At 41.1% G+C, this 17804-nt stretch overlaps 1 protein-coding gene across 1 annotated transcript in view; it reads right to left on the bottom strand.

Annotated features, from left to right (window-relative positions):
• Positions 1–653: 653 nt before the first annotated feature.
• CCDC6 (coiled-coil domain containing 6) overlaps positions 654–17804 on the bottom strand; it is a 34915-nt gene continuing 17764 nt past the window's right edge. Inside the window, exons 4-9 of the mRNA XM_082222471.1 lie at positions 13139–13242; positions 10736–10896; positions 6292–6448; positions 5057–5157; positions 4400–4524; positions 654–2197 (exon numbers count right to left, since the gene is read on the bottom strand). Coding sequence (XP_082078597.1) covers positions 2018–2197; positions 4400–4524; positions 5057–5157; positions 6292–6448; positions 10736–10896; positions 13139–13242 — 828 coding nt within the window. The 3' untranslated portion in view covers positions 654–2017. The remainder of the gene's footprint in view (positions 2198–4399; positions 4525–5056; positions 5158–6291; positions 6449–10735; positions 10897–13138; positions 13243–17804) is intronic.

Here is a 17804-nt window from a genome sequence, read left to right as displayed (position 1 = left end):
TGTGCCAAAATACCACTTAATGAAGGTTGAACAGTGAGGGGAGAATTTCATGGAATTGGTTAGAGTTGCACTTCTATGGCTCATTTGCCAATTCTGGTTCACAAGGAACCAGGCTTCCACCTGGCTCTATGGCTGCTCAAGAGAACCAACCAAAACAGAATGTTAACAACAGAGAGACAGCTGGTTCACGTGACGTGGTAAGCCAAACCTTGATTTGGGGAGACCACAAAAATTTGCAGGCTCTTGGAGAGGTGCTTTCAGCTGCTTTCCTCCTCCCTAGTCCTTTCCCCTGTTAAGCTGTGGGAAGCTAAGCCGAGGTTTGGTGCAGCGGGTCATCCAAACTGGGATCTGTGGTCAAGCTCCCTCCTCACCACAAGCTGCAGCCAAGAGTTTTTCAACGCCACCGTGGTGATTTTTGGATTCATATTTTGTGCCGTCAAAATGGCCTGATCTGTGGTTTGATGGTGGCTTAAGGGGAATTCCATGTAAGAGCTATGCAAATTCAGGCTTGTTTTTTTTTATTGTTGCTTTTAAAAAAATTAATCCCCATTATGTAAAAGCTGTTGAGCAGGAGCACCAAGAAAAAAGCACCTGCGTAAGTAGATAGGTGCCCTATCGAGGGGGAAAAAGTGACACTTTGTTACACTGCAAAGTGAAACCAAACAATTTATTTGTGCTAAATGAATGGAAAGAATGTATTTCAGAATACATTTCTTTATACATTGTACCGGCTTATGCTGCTAAATATGCATTTGCTATTGTCATCTAACTTTTCTCTGCAATCTGTTCCTTTTCTACCAAGCAATACAACATTTTCGGCTGTTACACCAATATGCTGCTATAATGTGCACCTTCAATCATATTTTCCTCTGATTTTTCTTTGAATGCTTAAAATATTGGTTCAAACATTCAGGAGGGGGGTGTCACACAATATATTTTAAACAAGGGGAGGGGGGAATCAGCCTTTTTAATACAAATTGCTTTTCTAAAGCAGAAATTGGAGAGCACACTTTAATCAGCCACAAGGATCTTGTTGGCAGAACCACACTTACAGAAGATCATTGTGATGAAAACAACAGTACGGACAGTTTTACAGGTCAACATGAATGAGAAATGAAACAATCAACTTTTAAGGTCCATGGATCAATACATTCTATATACTCTGACAAGTCAGGCTTCCCACATTGTACTTCAGACTGTACCACACACTGGAGAAAAGGTATGGATTTGTCAATGTATGTTTGCTGCTGTATCAGAAAATTAAGGGATAAAATTTTTAAAAAAAGTGAGCTTGGGCATTAAGGTGTCAGACTTTCACTTTTGCACTAAAAGCTGTCTTTTTATTACTGAACTGTAGTGCTGATTTACTTTATATGCTTGAAACACACTATAATATTTAGGAGTTCGTAACATACAGCTCGTGCCTGTAATTTTATATGCAAGTTGTCATGAAAAAATATAAAAAGCTGTCCCTTTTATTTTACAAACCTAGAAGCCTGGGGGGAAAGAAAAAAATATATATTTAAGCTTTGGGAGCTCAGCAAAGCAATGCCATAATACCAAACAAAGTAGCAAATGTTCCAGCCAGAGGATGGACAGACATGTAAGTTCAAGTAAAACACTGATGGAATTTTTATTTTATTTTAAATTTAGTGTTGCAGATCCACAATACTGTCTGCATTTTACGGCAACTTCAAATATAGCACACTTCCTACGTGGAAAGCACATCCATGTTAAAAAAAAAACCCACCATGAAAACCACCACATGTATTCATGTGATTATCTACATGCAGGTTTCATGTTCCCCCACCCCCTTGCACAGAAGGGATTTCCATGTAGGAGATGTGCTAACATTTGAACCTCGGACAAACTTGTACAACACAATTAAACAGTGAAGCCTCAAAAACTTCAGTGCAAATAAGTCAAATCCAAATATACCATTGTAAGCCTTTGGCTTGTAGTAAACTGCTCTGTGTTATGAGTCCAACTCGGAATACAGATTTGCTGAGCACATGCACTAAGGCTGAGAAGAAGGATGCATTGAATGTTGAAAAGTGGCTGGCGACTGGACTGCAGGCTGCACAGGGGGTGGCGGAGGTGGAGGGGCAGGCTGCAGTGGGGTCTGTGTATTAGGAGAAGGAGGAGGAGTGGGACGCTTGAATTTGTCAGGGCTGTTGCTTCTTCGGGGCGATGGTCTCTGTGAAAGAAAACAACAGAGCCAGAGTTTTGACTAGCATAGACTCATGTTACAAGACAGGGACACTCTTGCCTTTTGACACACTTAAACTCAAAATCATTCCTGGTGGGGAAATTCAAACAGGGGAAAAGCTAACTTATGGGTCTCAAGCTGGCCTTTTGTACATAGCCCTCTGTCCTCTTAGCAGGATACTGCGATGCTGCTGTCCTATGAAATGTCCCATGCAGGGCAAAATGAGAAGAACAAATGCTACTGACACAGTGGAAATACAAGATGGTAGCAGAAAGCTTGAAAGCAGCTGAAAGTAATGGCTCCTTTCTAGAAGAATTGAATTTGAATTACGCCTGGATAACAACACACAATGTTTCAACTCTAATGATGTAGTAACTGAACACTAAATCAATTGTTTCAAACCATGGTTTAGAGACAATTCCTTCTTGGCACTAACCACAACTTTCCTCACTTTGGACTGTGGCAGGAGTAAATTAAAAAAGGAAGGAAGGAAGTTACGAGTGAGGGGAGGAAACTCTTTAAGTGTATCGATTATATGTTACCTGTATTGTTGTTTTAATGTTTAAGAGAAACTGTTACAAAAATAAGCAATCGGAAGTCAAGGACTCCAAAGGCTTCCAACATCATAGCTCCTGACCTCACTCCATCCAATACTTGGACCACTTCTTCTCCAGATGATACTCAGGGAAAGGGCTGTTTCAAAACCTGCCCCTCAAGACTGATCAGCAACAGAGGCTCTATCAAGGATTCTCCCCTTATACCAGTCACTTCTCTCAACTCTCACAAAGCCTTTATTACTGTTTGCATTCGGTGAAAGAGGCCTATGGAGCCCTTTACCAGAGTTTTGTGCGGGAGTGAGTCAATAGGTACAGTCACTGTTGCTACCCTTCTCCCCTTGTGGCTGAGCAGTGAATCATCATTATCATCACAGCTCCACAACTGCATTGTGGAGGGCTGGGCTAGATGACCCTTGGGATCCCTCCCAACTCTATAATACTATGAGTCTATGAAATGTTTCCTAGGAAAACTGAGGAAACAGAATGGAACTAAGAATGGAATCAAAAGCTTGAAAACTATTGTCCAAAATTGAAAGAACTGCAAGGGATGGACGATTTGCTTGTCCAGGAACCCAATACAAAGTGGGGTTCCCAGGTTTTTATTAGAAGAAAGACTGGGCACTGGTGGGTCTTATAGGCTCTGAGCCAATAAGTAAGTATGTTGGGCCAGCTCTGAGGCTTCCTGGCTTTTCAGACCAGAATACACTCAGACAGCTGGCGGTCTTAACAAAGAGCTCTAATCTTTCTAGTCTATTTGGCAGAAAATGGGTGAAAGTACACAATGGCTGAATGACAGTATATGTAGGATATCTACAAGAACACCTAATCCTGGAAAAATATGGGACGATTCATCTGTCAAGGTGGTGAAAGAGGTGAAAAGCAGCATTTCTCTCTTGGGGAGCAGGAATGACTTTCATCGTATCACTGCTCTGATCCTCAATGTACCCAAGCTTCTTTCTTCCACCACTTTAATTTCTAACACTTGCTGGTCCTGGTACTAGTTCTCCTCTTCTTTTAAAAAAAAAATTATTTAAGTAGAAAGCAGTTAATAAGCTGAATGCTATAGGAAACCATAGCAGCTGAACTGGTGCATGAGAGGCACCTGATGGAGGGAGGGAGGTCGTAGGTGAAACTATCCTGCCCCCAAGTCTGAGCCACGCTATCTTGCAGCAACCCAGCCATCTATAGGTCACAGTCATTACTGATTTTGGAAGTGAGGGAGGAAGGCATGCACTATTCTTTATACTGGAGCAAAAATCTAAATGTTTTATCTAGTGCAAAAAGGAAAGCATGGAATGAATGGTGGTCTGGTTGAAGACACTTAAATGGAACCAGCATAGAATATATATTCCCCCCCCCCCCAAATGAATAAGAGATATGATGTTCAGTTCTTAAATAAAAAAATTCTTTCCAGTAGCACCTTAAAGACCAACTAAGTTAGTTCTTGGTATGAGCTTTCGTGTGCATGCACACTTCTTCAGATACACATGTGCATGCACACGAAAGCTCATACCAAGAACTAACTTAGTTGGTCTTTAAGGTGCTACTGGAAAGAATTTTTTTATTTTGACTATGGCAGACCAACACGGCTACCTATCTACTACTGGAACCATGGAAGTTCTTAAATACTCACTGTAATACCATGGGATGGTCCCATATGCTGCACATGAAGGCCTGGGTTGTTATAATAAGACACGCCGGCTCTGGTGTGTGGAGTTGGGGGAGTAAAGCCAACTGTGTGACTTGCATACGAGAGACCTAAAATAAGGAAAGCAAGACGGTGTAGGTTTACAAATGCTAATGTGCTCAGATACCAAAACACCCAGCACCGTATAAAAAAAGAAAGCAACAGGCATTATCTCCTAACCTGAGCAAAGTGCATTTGAAGAAGTGTTTGCACAATTATTATGCTTAGTGGGGTTGACAAAGCAAGATATGATTGAGTTATTTTAATTACTAGCCTGCCCCATTCCAAGCACTTAGCACCATATTTGTCACAGTTGGTTCTCACCACCAACAGCTGGGCTTCCTAAGCTACACTGAAGGGTTATTTAAAAAGAAGAAAAGGACAAAACTTACAAATTTAGTAAAAAAGTATGCATTCCAATACGTCCATGCATTAAAAATGCTTCAATCCCATTTACTGGCTAATTACACACAAAAGCTCTGACAGAATTCAGGACACATCACAAGTTTCCGCTGAATGCTTTTGTAAAAAGAAAGATTAGATAAATATAAATATTTTCGCAATACATTTAAAAATAAAGAAGAAAGTGGTGCATATATTTACCAGGTGATATAGGTCTGCTAGAACTTGGTGAAGGTGTATATGGAATTGGACTGGACACAGTGCGTGGTCTTAATCCTTGTGCAGACATCTCATTAAAATATCTATTTTAAGAGATAAACACAGATGAGTTTCCTCTTTCCAAGAACTATTGCTTAAGTTTTATTTTTAGGTTCCCCTCCAGCATATGTCCTGTGTACCATGAGACAAATACTGGAAGATACTAGAGCAGCACCAGTAGTTAGCAAGGCTGCAATGTTTAGTTAAATCATTGGTGAACTAACGTGATCTGAACGCAGGCGTACACTCCCTTCCTATGCTTTCCAGCAACTGGAAAGTTTCATTACCTCTGACCATGGAGGTGGAGCATAGCCTTCGGCGCTAGTAGCCATGGATAGCCTTATCCTAAATGAGTTTCTCTAATCCTCAATAAAGCCATCTAGTTTGGTGAACAACTAGTTTTAAAAGGTTTTAAAAGTAGTAATTTATTTTACAAAAGTACTGATGCAAGAACGAATTGTGGCAAGCACCATTTCCAGAAAGGCAAAGCCTCCCTTCAATGACAAAGCAAGGAAAGCTCTACCGCAGTGTGCTTATGTGTGTTTGCTTTCTTTCCGAGGAATTGTTCATAAGCAAATTTATGCGTATCAATTGAAGCCAGTGCAGTGACCAAATGCAGAAGGGACTCGCTGACTGGGTGCCAGCCATAACAGATCTAGTGTGTGCTCCTTCCTCTCGGCAGTCCTCAACACAGACTAGCTTAATTCAGAGATGACCTGGTTGCTGGGAGATGCACCATGAAGTCACTACTCAAAAGGAACTGAGAAGAGTGGTCAGTTTTTGGAAGCTCAAATCTTGTTAATGCTCTGGCCTGAATGGCTCAATTGTTACTTTGATTTTATATATATCATTTGCTAAATTATCCCTACACTGGACAGCTGCCCAAAACATCAGGCTTGTGTCACAACGCTCCCCCCCAACAGCTAATCACTACTTACCTTGTCTCCCAGTGTCATTATGCTGTGTCTCTTCCCTCCCCAGCTCCACCAGTTCAGCTGACGTGGAGGGAAATGTACAGCGTAATAATATGGGACATAAGGGACAGTGTCCAATACATGATAGAGGGGGGAAACTTGACAAGGGAAGTCATTTTTATGGCAGTACCATTTTTAGAAACCTGGTTTTTAGACTGCTTTTGATTTCTTACTGCAGCACCTAAATATACAGGCAACACAAACCTCTCATCATCCATTTCCAAACTCGATTCACTTTCTGACAGCTGTCTGCACAAGGCTTCTCTTCGCTCCATCTCTCTCTGTAATTTTCTTTGGAGCCTTAAGTTCTCTTCTCTCATGTGGCGTTCTTCCTCCAAATACTGTGCCATCTTCTCTGAATCTGAAGAATCAGAAATTTGATCAGCCTTTTTATTACTAAACTCACGTTTTGTTCTGGAGGCATAGTCAAATACAGGTAGATGTTTAGAGCTCAGATCTTGCCTTTGCCAAGTGATGAGAATGTGGATTGATTTGATCCAATCTGACCCCCATTTGACAAGTTCATACGTAGCAGAGATGCAGAGTTTATTGTAAAGGGAAAATTGAAGTTTTTGGTCTTTTTGGTCATGCAAGCTTATTTGCAAGCATTAAATGATGGATTAAGTCAATGATAGGAACCTGTGGCCCTCCAGATCTTATGGACTACAACTCCCACCATCGCTGACCACGGGCCATACTAGCTAGGTCTAATGGGAGCTGGAATCCAACAACATCTGGGAGGGCCACAGGCTTCCCATTCTGGGTTAAAATGGTAGTCTGAACTAGATCTGTTGCTCCATTTTCAAGCAGCAGTACAGAAAGACTCTCCACTTTGAAGAAGTGATGAAATTAGAACCAGGCATTCAGCCAGGAGCTTTAATTTTGGAGAGACTGCTGCCTGCTGGACAGCAGTGGTTTGCCATTACTACATTAATGAGGAAAACTGTTTGGATCGAGACGTCATTTAAAATGTAATACCCTTTTAAAAGGATAATTTAAAACCTTGAAACCCTTTCACACTTACAGAAATCCCCAAGCGCACAAGGCATGATTTATCTATTTGCATTTGTTGACTCCCTCTCCCATCTCCCTGGGATTTCACCCAATTTATTTTCACAGAAAGAGTAGACGGTTAGTAACTAACTAGTTGATGGTTTGACCCCTCCTCCCTATACCAGAAATTTGGTTCGTTGCTAGTAATGGTGCCTAATATTTAAAATCATTAAATTATTAAAAAATAACTAGCAAGATGTTGTGGTGTGTTATAGAGACATGAAAGGGGGAAATCATCATTATCCTCACCAGCACATAAGCATCCCCCCAACTCTTAATTCTGGTTCACTGCTAACAATATTAGTGACGCTGCTGTGTCTTATGGGGAGGTAAGAGGGACCATCAGCATCCTGGAGAGGCTGGGCTATATCCAAAGTTGGTTGTCCTCAAAGTATACTCACTGAAAGTGAGGGGGGGGGGTTATTGGTTTTGTCTGTTTTTGTTCTATTATGTATTTTGTATTCTCATTTTTTATTTTTTCTGTTGTGAACTGCCTTGGGATGTTCGGATGAAGGGCGGTATACAAATTTAATAAATAATAATAACAACAACTGTGCTATAGGTTAGCTTCCAATACACTGAATGGCCCAAGGCCCACCCAGCAAGTTTCACGGCTGAGTATCATGATGCGGAAACAAGATCAGAAGACCTGTGCCACATTGAGAGGAGGGTATGGGGCAACAATGTTGTGGGGAGGCACCCCAGAGAAAAGGCTTCTGAGCCAGGAAAGGAAATGCAAGAAGGCATTCAAGTAGAATTAAAAGTCCCAGCTGAAATTTGATGACAGAGATAAGAAGAGCCCTATTGGTCAGGCCCATGGCAGTTTGTTCTTATAAATCCATTTTATTAAGAATTTTCAACATATGATAAATAAAAACACTAGTCAAAATAACAACATAAAAAGAAAAATAAAGGAGGGTGAGGAAAGAGAAAAGGAAGAAGAAGAAAGAGAAATAAAATAATATAATAAAGCACAAAGTTGTGCATATATAGCCCTCCATAAGATCTTTAATTTTCAATCCACATACAGAGAAGTGAATTCTCACAGCTCTCACCTGGGAGAGCTTCCCTCTTCCTCAGTCTCACACCTTGAGAAAAGCCACTCAAGGCAAATGGTAGTTTGTTCTCATGGTGGCCCATCAACTGCCCACAAACAGGTCAAGGGTACAACAGAACTTTCTCCTACGTCATTTGGACCACTCTGAAATTATAGCAGCTTCCAAAGACCTCCTGTACTTTTTGCAGCTCTTCTGTTGGTTAGGATCTTTTTATGATTGCTTTTGGTGGCACATGCAATGATAAATCAACCACATCCACGCATGCAGAGCTTCACTTGTTCATCAGGTCACTCAAGGACAAGAACGGAACGTTCAGAAGATGAAGAGCAAAACCAAGATCCACCCTCGTGGCAATAAATCAGGCCAGCATTTGCACACAGCTATTACTCAGAGCCCTTGTTCCCACTTTTAAGCACAGTAAAGTAAAGGCAATGCATAGAAGAGACCGACAAGTACAGAGAGATTAATGTTATCTCCTTTAAGGGATGAAGAATATTAATTTTCTGAACTTGCATACAAGGTTTCAGTACGCAACATACTTTCTCCTCCAAATAGTAAGAATATATTATTCAAAACATTATTCCCCAGAAAGCAAAGCTGAAAAAAATCCACTGCTATTCCAAAGTGATTTATTAGATTTTAAATTAAAAATATGAGAGTAAGAATTAAAGGACAAAACAGGGGTATCACATTCATCAAGATGACTACACAGGCATCCAAGAGTAGTGAGAACTGCCAACTGTTTGCACAGTTCTTCCCCACTCCACCCAAAGGAAATAAGAACATTAAACTATTGTTCATATTAAATCTGAGATAAGGTCCTGGGCAGATGTTAGCCTCCGCCCCAATCCCATCTCAAAACACAATAAAACTGATATAAGCCTTCATTCTTGCACACTTAGTCTCTGTTCCCCTCACAAAATGCAGATGAGAAACCAAAATTGGGAGTAATAATAATAAAAACATTCTTCTGAGTATCAGATTCAGTGGGCGATATCCAACAAAGTCATACTTAGAGTTTATACTTTAAGTCCACTGATTTCAGTAGGTCTATTCCAACTATGACCAACAATGGATATCACCCTTAAAAAAACAACCCCAAACCCATAGACACACACAGTTAAATCTCACTTTAAAGAACAGCTATTTGTTTAAATTCAGATATCGCAAGGATGAGGCCAATACAAAATAAAATTCAAGGCTCTGTCAAAAGCAATGAACTGCCTGTTGTTCTGGGGGGGGGGGAATAGCAATTCTACACAATAGGTCACTTATTTATTGTTATTTATGGACTATTAGTCACCATGTGTGCACATTAAATGCACAAGACAGTGTTTCTCCATAAGATGACCACACTTGTTCCTTGAAGGCTATGATGATGTAACGCAAAAGGCAATGTGGGTTGCATGACCAGAGATATTAGATTACGCTCTTAGGCAGTTGCAAGACCCAGGGATGGCCCCAAACTGCTTGCTGGCTGAAGGACAAAACTGGGCACACCCCATTCCACCTAATGACTCTGAACAGACTGGCAGCTGAAATTGTTTTAACTTTTTACACATGGAAATGTTTTTGATTGTTTGTATATATAAAATCTGGAAGGACAGATCCTGAAGCTGAGGCTCCAATACTTTGGCCACCTCATGAGAAGAGAAGCTTCCCTGGAAAAGACCCTGATGTGTTGGAAAGATGGAGGGGACAAGGAGAAGGGGACGGCAGAGGACGAGATGGTTGGATAGTGTTCTCGAAGCTACCAGCATGAGTTTGACCAAACTGCGGGAGGCAGTGGAAGACAGAAGTGCCTGGTGTGCTCTGGTCCATGGGGTCACGAAGAGTCAGACACGACTAAACGACTAAACAACAATATATAAAATAGTTTTAAACTGTCTTCATCATCTCTCCCCCCCCCTTTTCATTATGAAATTCTTTTGAGCTATTTGATGGGAAGTGATTGATAAATGAAATCAAATAAATAACTCAAGAGAAAGCTGCTTTCTACCCTTTCCCCCAGCACTGAGGGTGCCTCACGCTGCAAAATGGTAGGGCCGATTCTGAAAGAACCTAAGGGTGGTAAACTAAAGTGCTTCTGCCAGCACAAGAATTTCTGCTTGAACAATGGAATTTCTCCTTGTCACCAGAGGGTTGGGGAACCCCCAGAACAGATTTAGGGTGCAAATGGGGTCTATATTTCACTGGATACTGTCCAATATGTTTTCACTATAGCAATAAAACTAGCGTACTACTGTATATTTACTGAAGGCAAAGCAAAGCAGTATGATTGCATTTTAGCAAAGATAAGATCACATGTAACTTTGTAACAAAATTGTTTCAGTTCTGCCCAAAGGATTTGTCCAACTAAAATTTGTTCAGCTACCCAAGTGGAACAAAAGAAAATGGTTTAGCATACTACAGACGAATTACTGTATTTTTGACTTGGTCCTCGAGTTATTAATTTCAACTTGAAAAGGAGACGGTTCATGAAAAGCACATCTCAGCATTATGAGTAAGACCACACAGCCAAGGCAAACAGGACTTACGCTGTAACTGTGCAGCTCTGAGTTGTTTCTTTAACCTCTCTACTTCATTCTTTAGAAACCTGATATGCCGCATCATATTCTCTGGAGAGTCTATCTCCATTGATATGTCCCTTGGAGATGGAGGAGCAGAAACAGGCTGGTCTAATTTCTCCTGCAGAATTCTGAAATTAAGATAAATGAGATTTTATCTTCTGACATCAAACTTGCCAACTGGTACATTCTGCTTCAATTCTTTGTAATATCACACCAACAGATAAACAGCAAGGTGGTTTGGAATTATCAGCATTCTTTCTGGTAAACCCGTTTCCTGAAAAATTAACATGGTGTGTTGTTCACTGCATGGACCACAGTGAACCATTCAGCTTCAACCAGGGATCATGGGAGTTGTCTAAAGCATTGAGGGAATGGGGAATTAATGACAAACCATGGTTTGCCAGCCCATACTTTTACCATTGAGGGAATTTAGAGATGTCTAAAGCATTGAGGGAATGGGATCTTAATGACAAACCATGGTTTGCCAGCCCATACTTTTACCTAATGTGAAGTCTTTGCTTTGCCAATTCAACAAACTGCAAATTCAGTATTAAAACTTCCTTACAGAAATGTAAGGAAACGAGCCATCACTTTTTGTATTCTTCCATTAACAGACAATAGAGAAGGCCACAGACAAATTCTACAGAAACTCTAATAGGTTTAAAGACTTCAGTATAGGTTACTTTTAACAATGGTTTAAAAACCTGACTGAACTTTTATTCCCCTCTTTCTGGCTCTGTGCAAAAAGTAAAAATACCACTCAGCATTGATCCTATAAATGTAACAAAGCTGATGGGAGAAGAGTTACGTTTTAATGCTATATTTAAGATGTCAGGGTCCACATTGCTGCTACGACTGATGTAGTAGTCATCACTACCAATTTTTTTCCTAGTGTTTCAGAATGTTCAAGGTGCTTCTGATATTTAATCTAATTATTGTTATCACCATCATATTGCAGAATGAAGGTCTGTAGCTGAAAGACAAGGACGGCAAATGCCCAAGGCCACCTAGTTAGTTCACGGCAGACACTAAATCTGAATAGCGTATTTCCTGATACATGATGGATAGAAAATATATTGCAATTACCAGCCATACCTTCAGTCTTGTAGTCAATACTTGCTGAGGTGGTATCTTATGCCAAGTTATAAGCTTTGTTTTATTTTATTTTTTTAAAACGCTTTCATACTGATCAGAAATCCGTGGTAGGATTTAGGGGATTAGTTGAATTTTCCCCAATACTTGTGATGGTAATTCAAATAATCAGATTACAACATGGCTAGATGAATACTTTATTTAAGTTACCACTTTGAAAACTATCGTTTTCAGTCACTTAGTCTTCACGGGCTCTTAATGGACAAGTCACCATTAATGTATTCAAAATGTTCTTTTGAAGTCCCTTTTACATATCACTCATATAAAAAGCAATTTCTTGCTCATTTTGTATTTTAAGAAAAAATCTATCCAATAAATCAGATGGCCACAATTTGACTCACAGCCAGCACTGAGAACTCCATGCTTAAAAAACAGCAACATTTGAAGCAAACTGGAGCAAAAGAACACATGACATGCAACATCACATAGCCAAGCCATAAAAAAAGCATTTTCAGCCCAATGTGATCTGAAAGATCAAATAAACTGTCACAAGGCCAAGAGAGATCACACTCTAACCTCTTCATTAACTAGATTAACAACAGCACCATCACAAATATTCATAGCCTCAAAGACTTGACTAGTTCTGTGAAATCCACCGAATGCTGTAAAATGTCAGTTCCTATGAAGATCCAGACTAGTCAGGATTGTTACATGGATATTAATGTTTTTGTTTTCAAGTGAGTTTCGTAACATTAAGCCGAAGCTCGTCACAGGACACAGAGGATGACTACCGGTGAATGAGCACCAACAAGCACCCCACTCTGCTCCTTTCTGCGTGACTCAGCAACCTTCTCTATAGTCCTTCTCAAGCACTTGCCTGAACATGGGAACATTAAAAGTTTGTTGACTGCGCAAGCAAGCCTCACTCCCAAGGTCCACAAGTATGGGGGCTGCAGAGGCTTCGAAGAGCACTCAGTTCAAAGACACTTAGCGCTAAGGGCAGAGAGGAGGCCACACATCATTGGGAGCAGGCTTGTGTGCATAGTTCTACCCCTTACATAATTTTAATTAACCCTGGTATGTTCAGACAGGTGCCCAAAGAGGGTTCTTATCTTCAATAAAACACTATTTGCATCAGTGCATGCAAAAAATGTAGCTTTCCTATTTAGTACTTAAATAGCTTTCTTTTCTCTAAAAGGTATCGTGAAATATTCGAGTTTTACCACACAATTGGGGGGGGGGGGAGGAGGAAGCTGCAGAAAGAAAGCCATGACAGACCGTTTTTCTGCCTCAAGTTTATCCATTCTCTTCCAGAGACGATTCACTAGTGCTTCTTGTTCTTGTTCTAGGGTGTTTTCAAGATCTATCTTCTCACGTCTTAGCTAGGAAAAAGAAATTGTGGATAAAAAGAGAGAGCTTGGAACTGCTGTTTCAGATGAGGGGGGGGGGTAATTTCAATCATCAACGACTAAATAATTGTAATCAAAGTAATGGATGATAAAGAAAACATATTTAGATGGCCTTTACTTACCCTTGTCATAAACCACATCTATTAAAAAATAATAACCCCATCCACCTTAAAAAGGAAGCAGTCCTACACGATAAAAGAGTAACAGCCTAAATGTGAATGTAATTCCATTAAAACTACCATCTGAATGATTTTGTATTCTGATTTCCTCATGATTAACTGCTCTGGTACCATATACTGCAGAAAATGAAATTACAGAAAATGAACTGTACAGTGCTTTACACCAAGGGGTAGCCTAGTGACATACCTTTGAAATCTGAGGAAGAATATTCCATCATAAAATAGCATCATTTTCAAGGAGCATTCTTGACGGGAAAAGCATGTCCCCATTGACCATGATGTACCTTTGTTCCCAGTGATCAGTCTGTCACAAATTTCAAAGGGATTCTACAGGGCTTCTGAGGGCAGCAAGCTGCCATTTGAAGTGATAACAAAGCTTTTCCTTTATGTTAAAAAAATAGGAAAAAGCAGCCCCATGTCTCCACAACTTTAAAAGTAAGCCCACACCATCTGATTTCACCCACCCTCGAAAGCCGAAAACACTCTCCCCTCCCTTTGCAAGGCTGAATGGTCCCATACAAACTGAGAGATCTAGTCCATTGGGCTTGAGACTATAATGCCAAATACTTGCTGAATCTTACTCCTAAAATGAAACAAAAACAAATAGTAATCTTGCTCTATTTTATCTATTTCATTTAGATTCCATCAAGGCTTTGTACACTGGGATCCCAGGAAATCTGCCATTCAACTAACCAGATCTAGACAGGCTTAGTTTTAGCAAGGTTGCTGTATCCCAGTAGTATTGAATGTTTTCAGATCTAGGACTTACATGTAACCCAAATTTGAACTTGGGGACAATTTCTTAATTTTTTACCATATATAGTATTGTGATCCATCATAGATCAAGCCATGACCCAGTAGTGCGTCCCAACGCACCAGTTGAAGACCAATGCTGTATCACATGACTTCCAATCACATCATGGGACTGTAGCTTTCACAGATTACTGGCATTTTTTTAAAAACATATATGGAAACTTGTATTTCAGCTACACTGAATATTCATGATAGAACCAGAACATAAACCAGCTCCATATTTTTACTACCAAGCACAAATCTTCCTCTAGCGTGAAAAGAATTTACTCCAAAGCCCACTAGCCCAACAGCCTCTTGAATATCAATGGCAGGTAGGGCTCAAACCTCTGCTAGATGTTACGATTGTTGCCAGACACCTCAAATAAGAACCAGTTTTTCACTCAAAGTGACTACTGAAAAGCCTGCATCTGTTTGTCAAGTAGATGTCTAGATTTGCCAAATGTGCTGAGGAAAACAAAAACGTGGTCATGAAACTGATGGCTCACAGAAGGAGGGAAGGAAGAGACTGTAGTGATTGCCAGTGAACTATAAAGACGCATCAAGCAACAGTATATGCCGTATTTTTCGCACCATAGGGTGCACGGACCATAGGGAGCACCCAGTTTTTAGGGGGGGGGGAATAAAAAATATATATCTTTTTTTTCTCTCTCTCTCTCCTTGCCGGGAGACGCTGTGCAGGGCTAAAGAAGCCATAGCCCCGTGCAGCCTCTCCTTGCCGGAGAGGTTGCGCGCAACTATGGAAGAAGCCAAGGCAGCAAGCGGGATGGATCGCGCACGCTGTTTTGGCTTCCCCTTTAGCCCTGTGCCTTTAGCCCCTAAAGAATCCATAGCCCCGTGCAGCCTCTCCTTGCCGGGAGACGCTGCACAGGGCTTTCCTGGCTTTACTGGGAGGTGGGGGGATTCCCTCACCTCTCCCAAAAGCCCGCAGAAGCCGTGCAACCCCTTTAAAGAGATCACAGCTTCTCCTGGCTTTTCTGGGAGGTGGGGGAATTCCCCCACCTTCCGCAAAACTGGCAGAAGCCACGCACACTTTAAAAGGGCTGCACGGCTTCTCCTGGCTTTCCTGGGAGGTGGGGGGAATTCCCTCACCTCTCCCAAAAGCCCGCAGAAGCCGTGCAACCCCTTTAAAGAGATCACAGCTTCTCCTGGCTTTTCTGGGAGGTGGGAGAAGGGACTGATGCGGCCAGTCAGTCCCTTCTCCCTCCTGTGGAAAAGCCCGCAAGAGCTCACGGAGCTTGTGTGCGGCTCTTGGGGGCTTTCCCCACCTGCCTCCCCCCTGCATTCGCTCCATAGGACGCACACACATTTTCCCTTGCTTTTTAGGAGGGAAGAAGTGCGTCCTATGGTGCGAAAAATACGGTAGGTGCTCCCAGCTCTCCTTGCCAGGTGATTCCTAGGAAAAGGAAACACCCCAAAAGCAGGGTGCTTCAGCTTCTTGGGTCACAGGGCTGCCAAGGTGCAGATGCTGGGTCAACCTCTGACCCCTTCCTGCTCCATCCACACTAACAGCAGAAACCTTGGCTGGACACTTGCATGTGGGGATGGATCAGTATTGGTATCATGACAAGTGGTGTTCACCTTTCCCCCCTACACTGTGATCTACATAATCTACAACTGGGCAGGCGGTACGGAGACTCTAGCAGTCCTCTTCCATAATTCTAATCCAGACAGCCCTTCACAACTACACTTTTTGAAGCCGCAACTGCAAGCTACGTGCTTTAATGAATTGCACAGCTTGGTTTAGAAGCTGGGGGAACTAAGGTTGCGGGCTTGGAGAAGGACCACAGGCTATTGTCCACAGAGAGGAGCTATTTTAGATACCTGGCTCGAGTTCTGCACATCCATTGGGCATATCACGCACACTGATGGCTCTACAGCCAGGCTGAATGGTAGGAATGTAAATGCATAGCACACATTGTTCCCTTGTGCTACTGCAAAGGGATGCAGATTCCATTAGGGAGCATGCCACAGAACACTCTTATAAAGCCTTTGGATTAATTCCAGAAATTAAATGGCAATGTTAAAACCTGCAGTATGTGGCTAATAGGCTTAATCAATTTTTTTCCACATCTAAAGACAAATATTAACATACCTGACATTTGTTCAACTATGGCTGTCAGCGTTATAAATCTGTAGAGAATATTTTTGGAATGAACATGGTTCTCACTTCTATCAAAGGTTTCTATTTTCATGCGTGCTAATCCGGTTGTTGTTCATTTCCTACACCACAGGGGACCAGTCAAACTGCAGCAGCAGACTAGTCAATAAAAACAAAATATACCTGCACACTCCCTTTGTGCATAGAATTGCTACTTCAGCATGCCATGCTGGAAAAAATTGGAAGGCAATGCATTTACAATTTCCACATAAGCAGCTTGTGTGTTGCAGTTTTCTAGATCAATGGAAGCTGTTCAGCACCTCAAAGTTATTTGAAGATGAACTCGCAGAATGTGGAACTGCAAGTCACATGATGTTCACTTTCACTGAATCTGACTTGTTGCAGAGATTGTGGTTTATAACTCTTGACAAATCCACTTCCTAACCTCTGGTTTGAATTTGATTTGCTTTGAAACTAACCAGAAGTTGTTATAAGTCATGGTCTCTGGTTCCTGTGCAACAGTAAGTCAGGATTCTGTGAAACTGAGAGTAAAGAATGTCACAGTCCTCCTCTTAAGTCAGCATGGGAAGAGGAGATGGAAGGGAGTGAAGTGCATGAGTCTGAGTTGGGGGGGGGGTTGTTCCAGCTCTTGCATATAAGGATAACCATGGTTTAGCATTGCATGCTAACTGTGCCAATATGTATCATTTACCAGGAATCATTCTAGAATGTGAACCATTGGAACAAACCTCTCTGTTGCAACTCCCAGCTACTAAAGTTCACATAAAATTAGTTCTCAGTGGAGAGTTGCTTTCGGTTTAAAAACCGAACACAACCTAAAACAAGTCAGCAAAACATATGCTAAATGCACCACACACAATGGCCTTACTTTAAGGTTAAATGACAGAACCATTTTAAATTTAAAACAGAATGTGGTTGTCATCACATAAACAAGTTTTAGACTCTCGGTATGATTTCTTATACAGAAGTCTGTGTGTATTGCTATTATTCTACAGAAATCCTTTAAAATAGTGTTTGTTTTTGTTACATTTTAACCTGTTTTTTGGGTGAAATGGATACAAACTGGCTTACAATGCAAACAAACAACCACACACTTGTGTTAATGTCTCCTTCCCAATTTAAATTGGAATTAAAATAAGGGAAAAAACACACAAAGACCATCACACATGACCAACTCCAGTAACGCTATATCTGTAATGGCTATTGAAGACAATAAAAGGCAGGGTAGACAGGAAGATCTTAACTCATCCTAAAAAACTGCAGTAAACCAGCAAATCATTGGAAGATAAACAATTGCACTTGAATTAGGCAACAACTGCCACCTAGAGGCCATTTCTTTTACTTCAATTAACCTTGATGCAATAAGATGTATGAGATATTCTTCTTAATTGTCCCTGTTTATTACTATTTGATGGGACGCAACA

The sequence above is a fragment of the Podarcis vaucheri genome (genome assembly GCF_965113315.1).
Source record: "Podarcis vaucheri genome assembly, chromosome: 5".
Taxonomy (NCBI): domain Eukaryota; kingdom Metazoa; phylum Chordata; class Lepidosauria; order Squamata; family Lacertidae; genus Podarcis; species Podarcis vaucheri.
The sequence above is the reverse complement of the archived record's forward strand: the minus strand, read 5'-3'. Positions and strand labels throughout refer to the sequence as shown.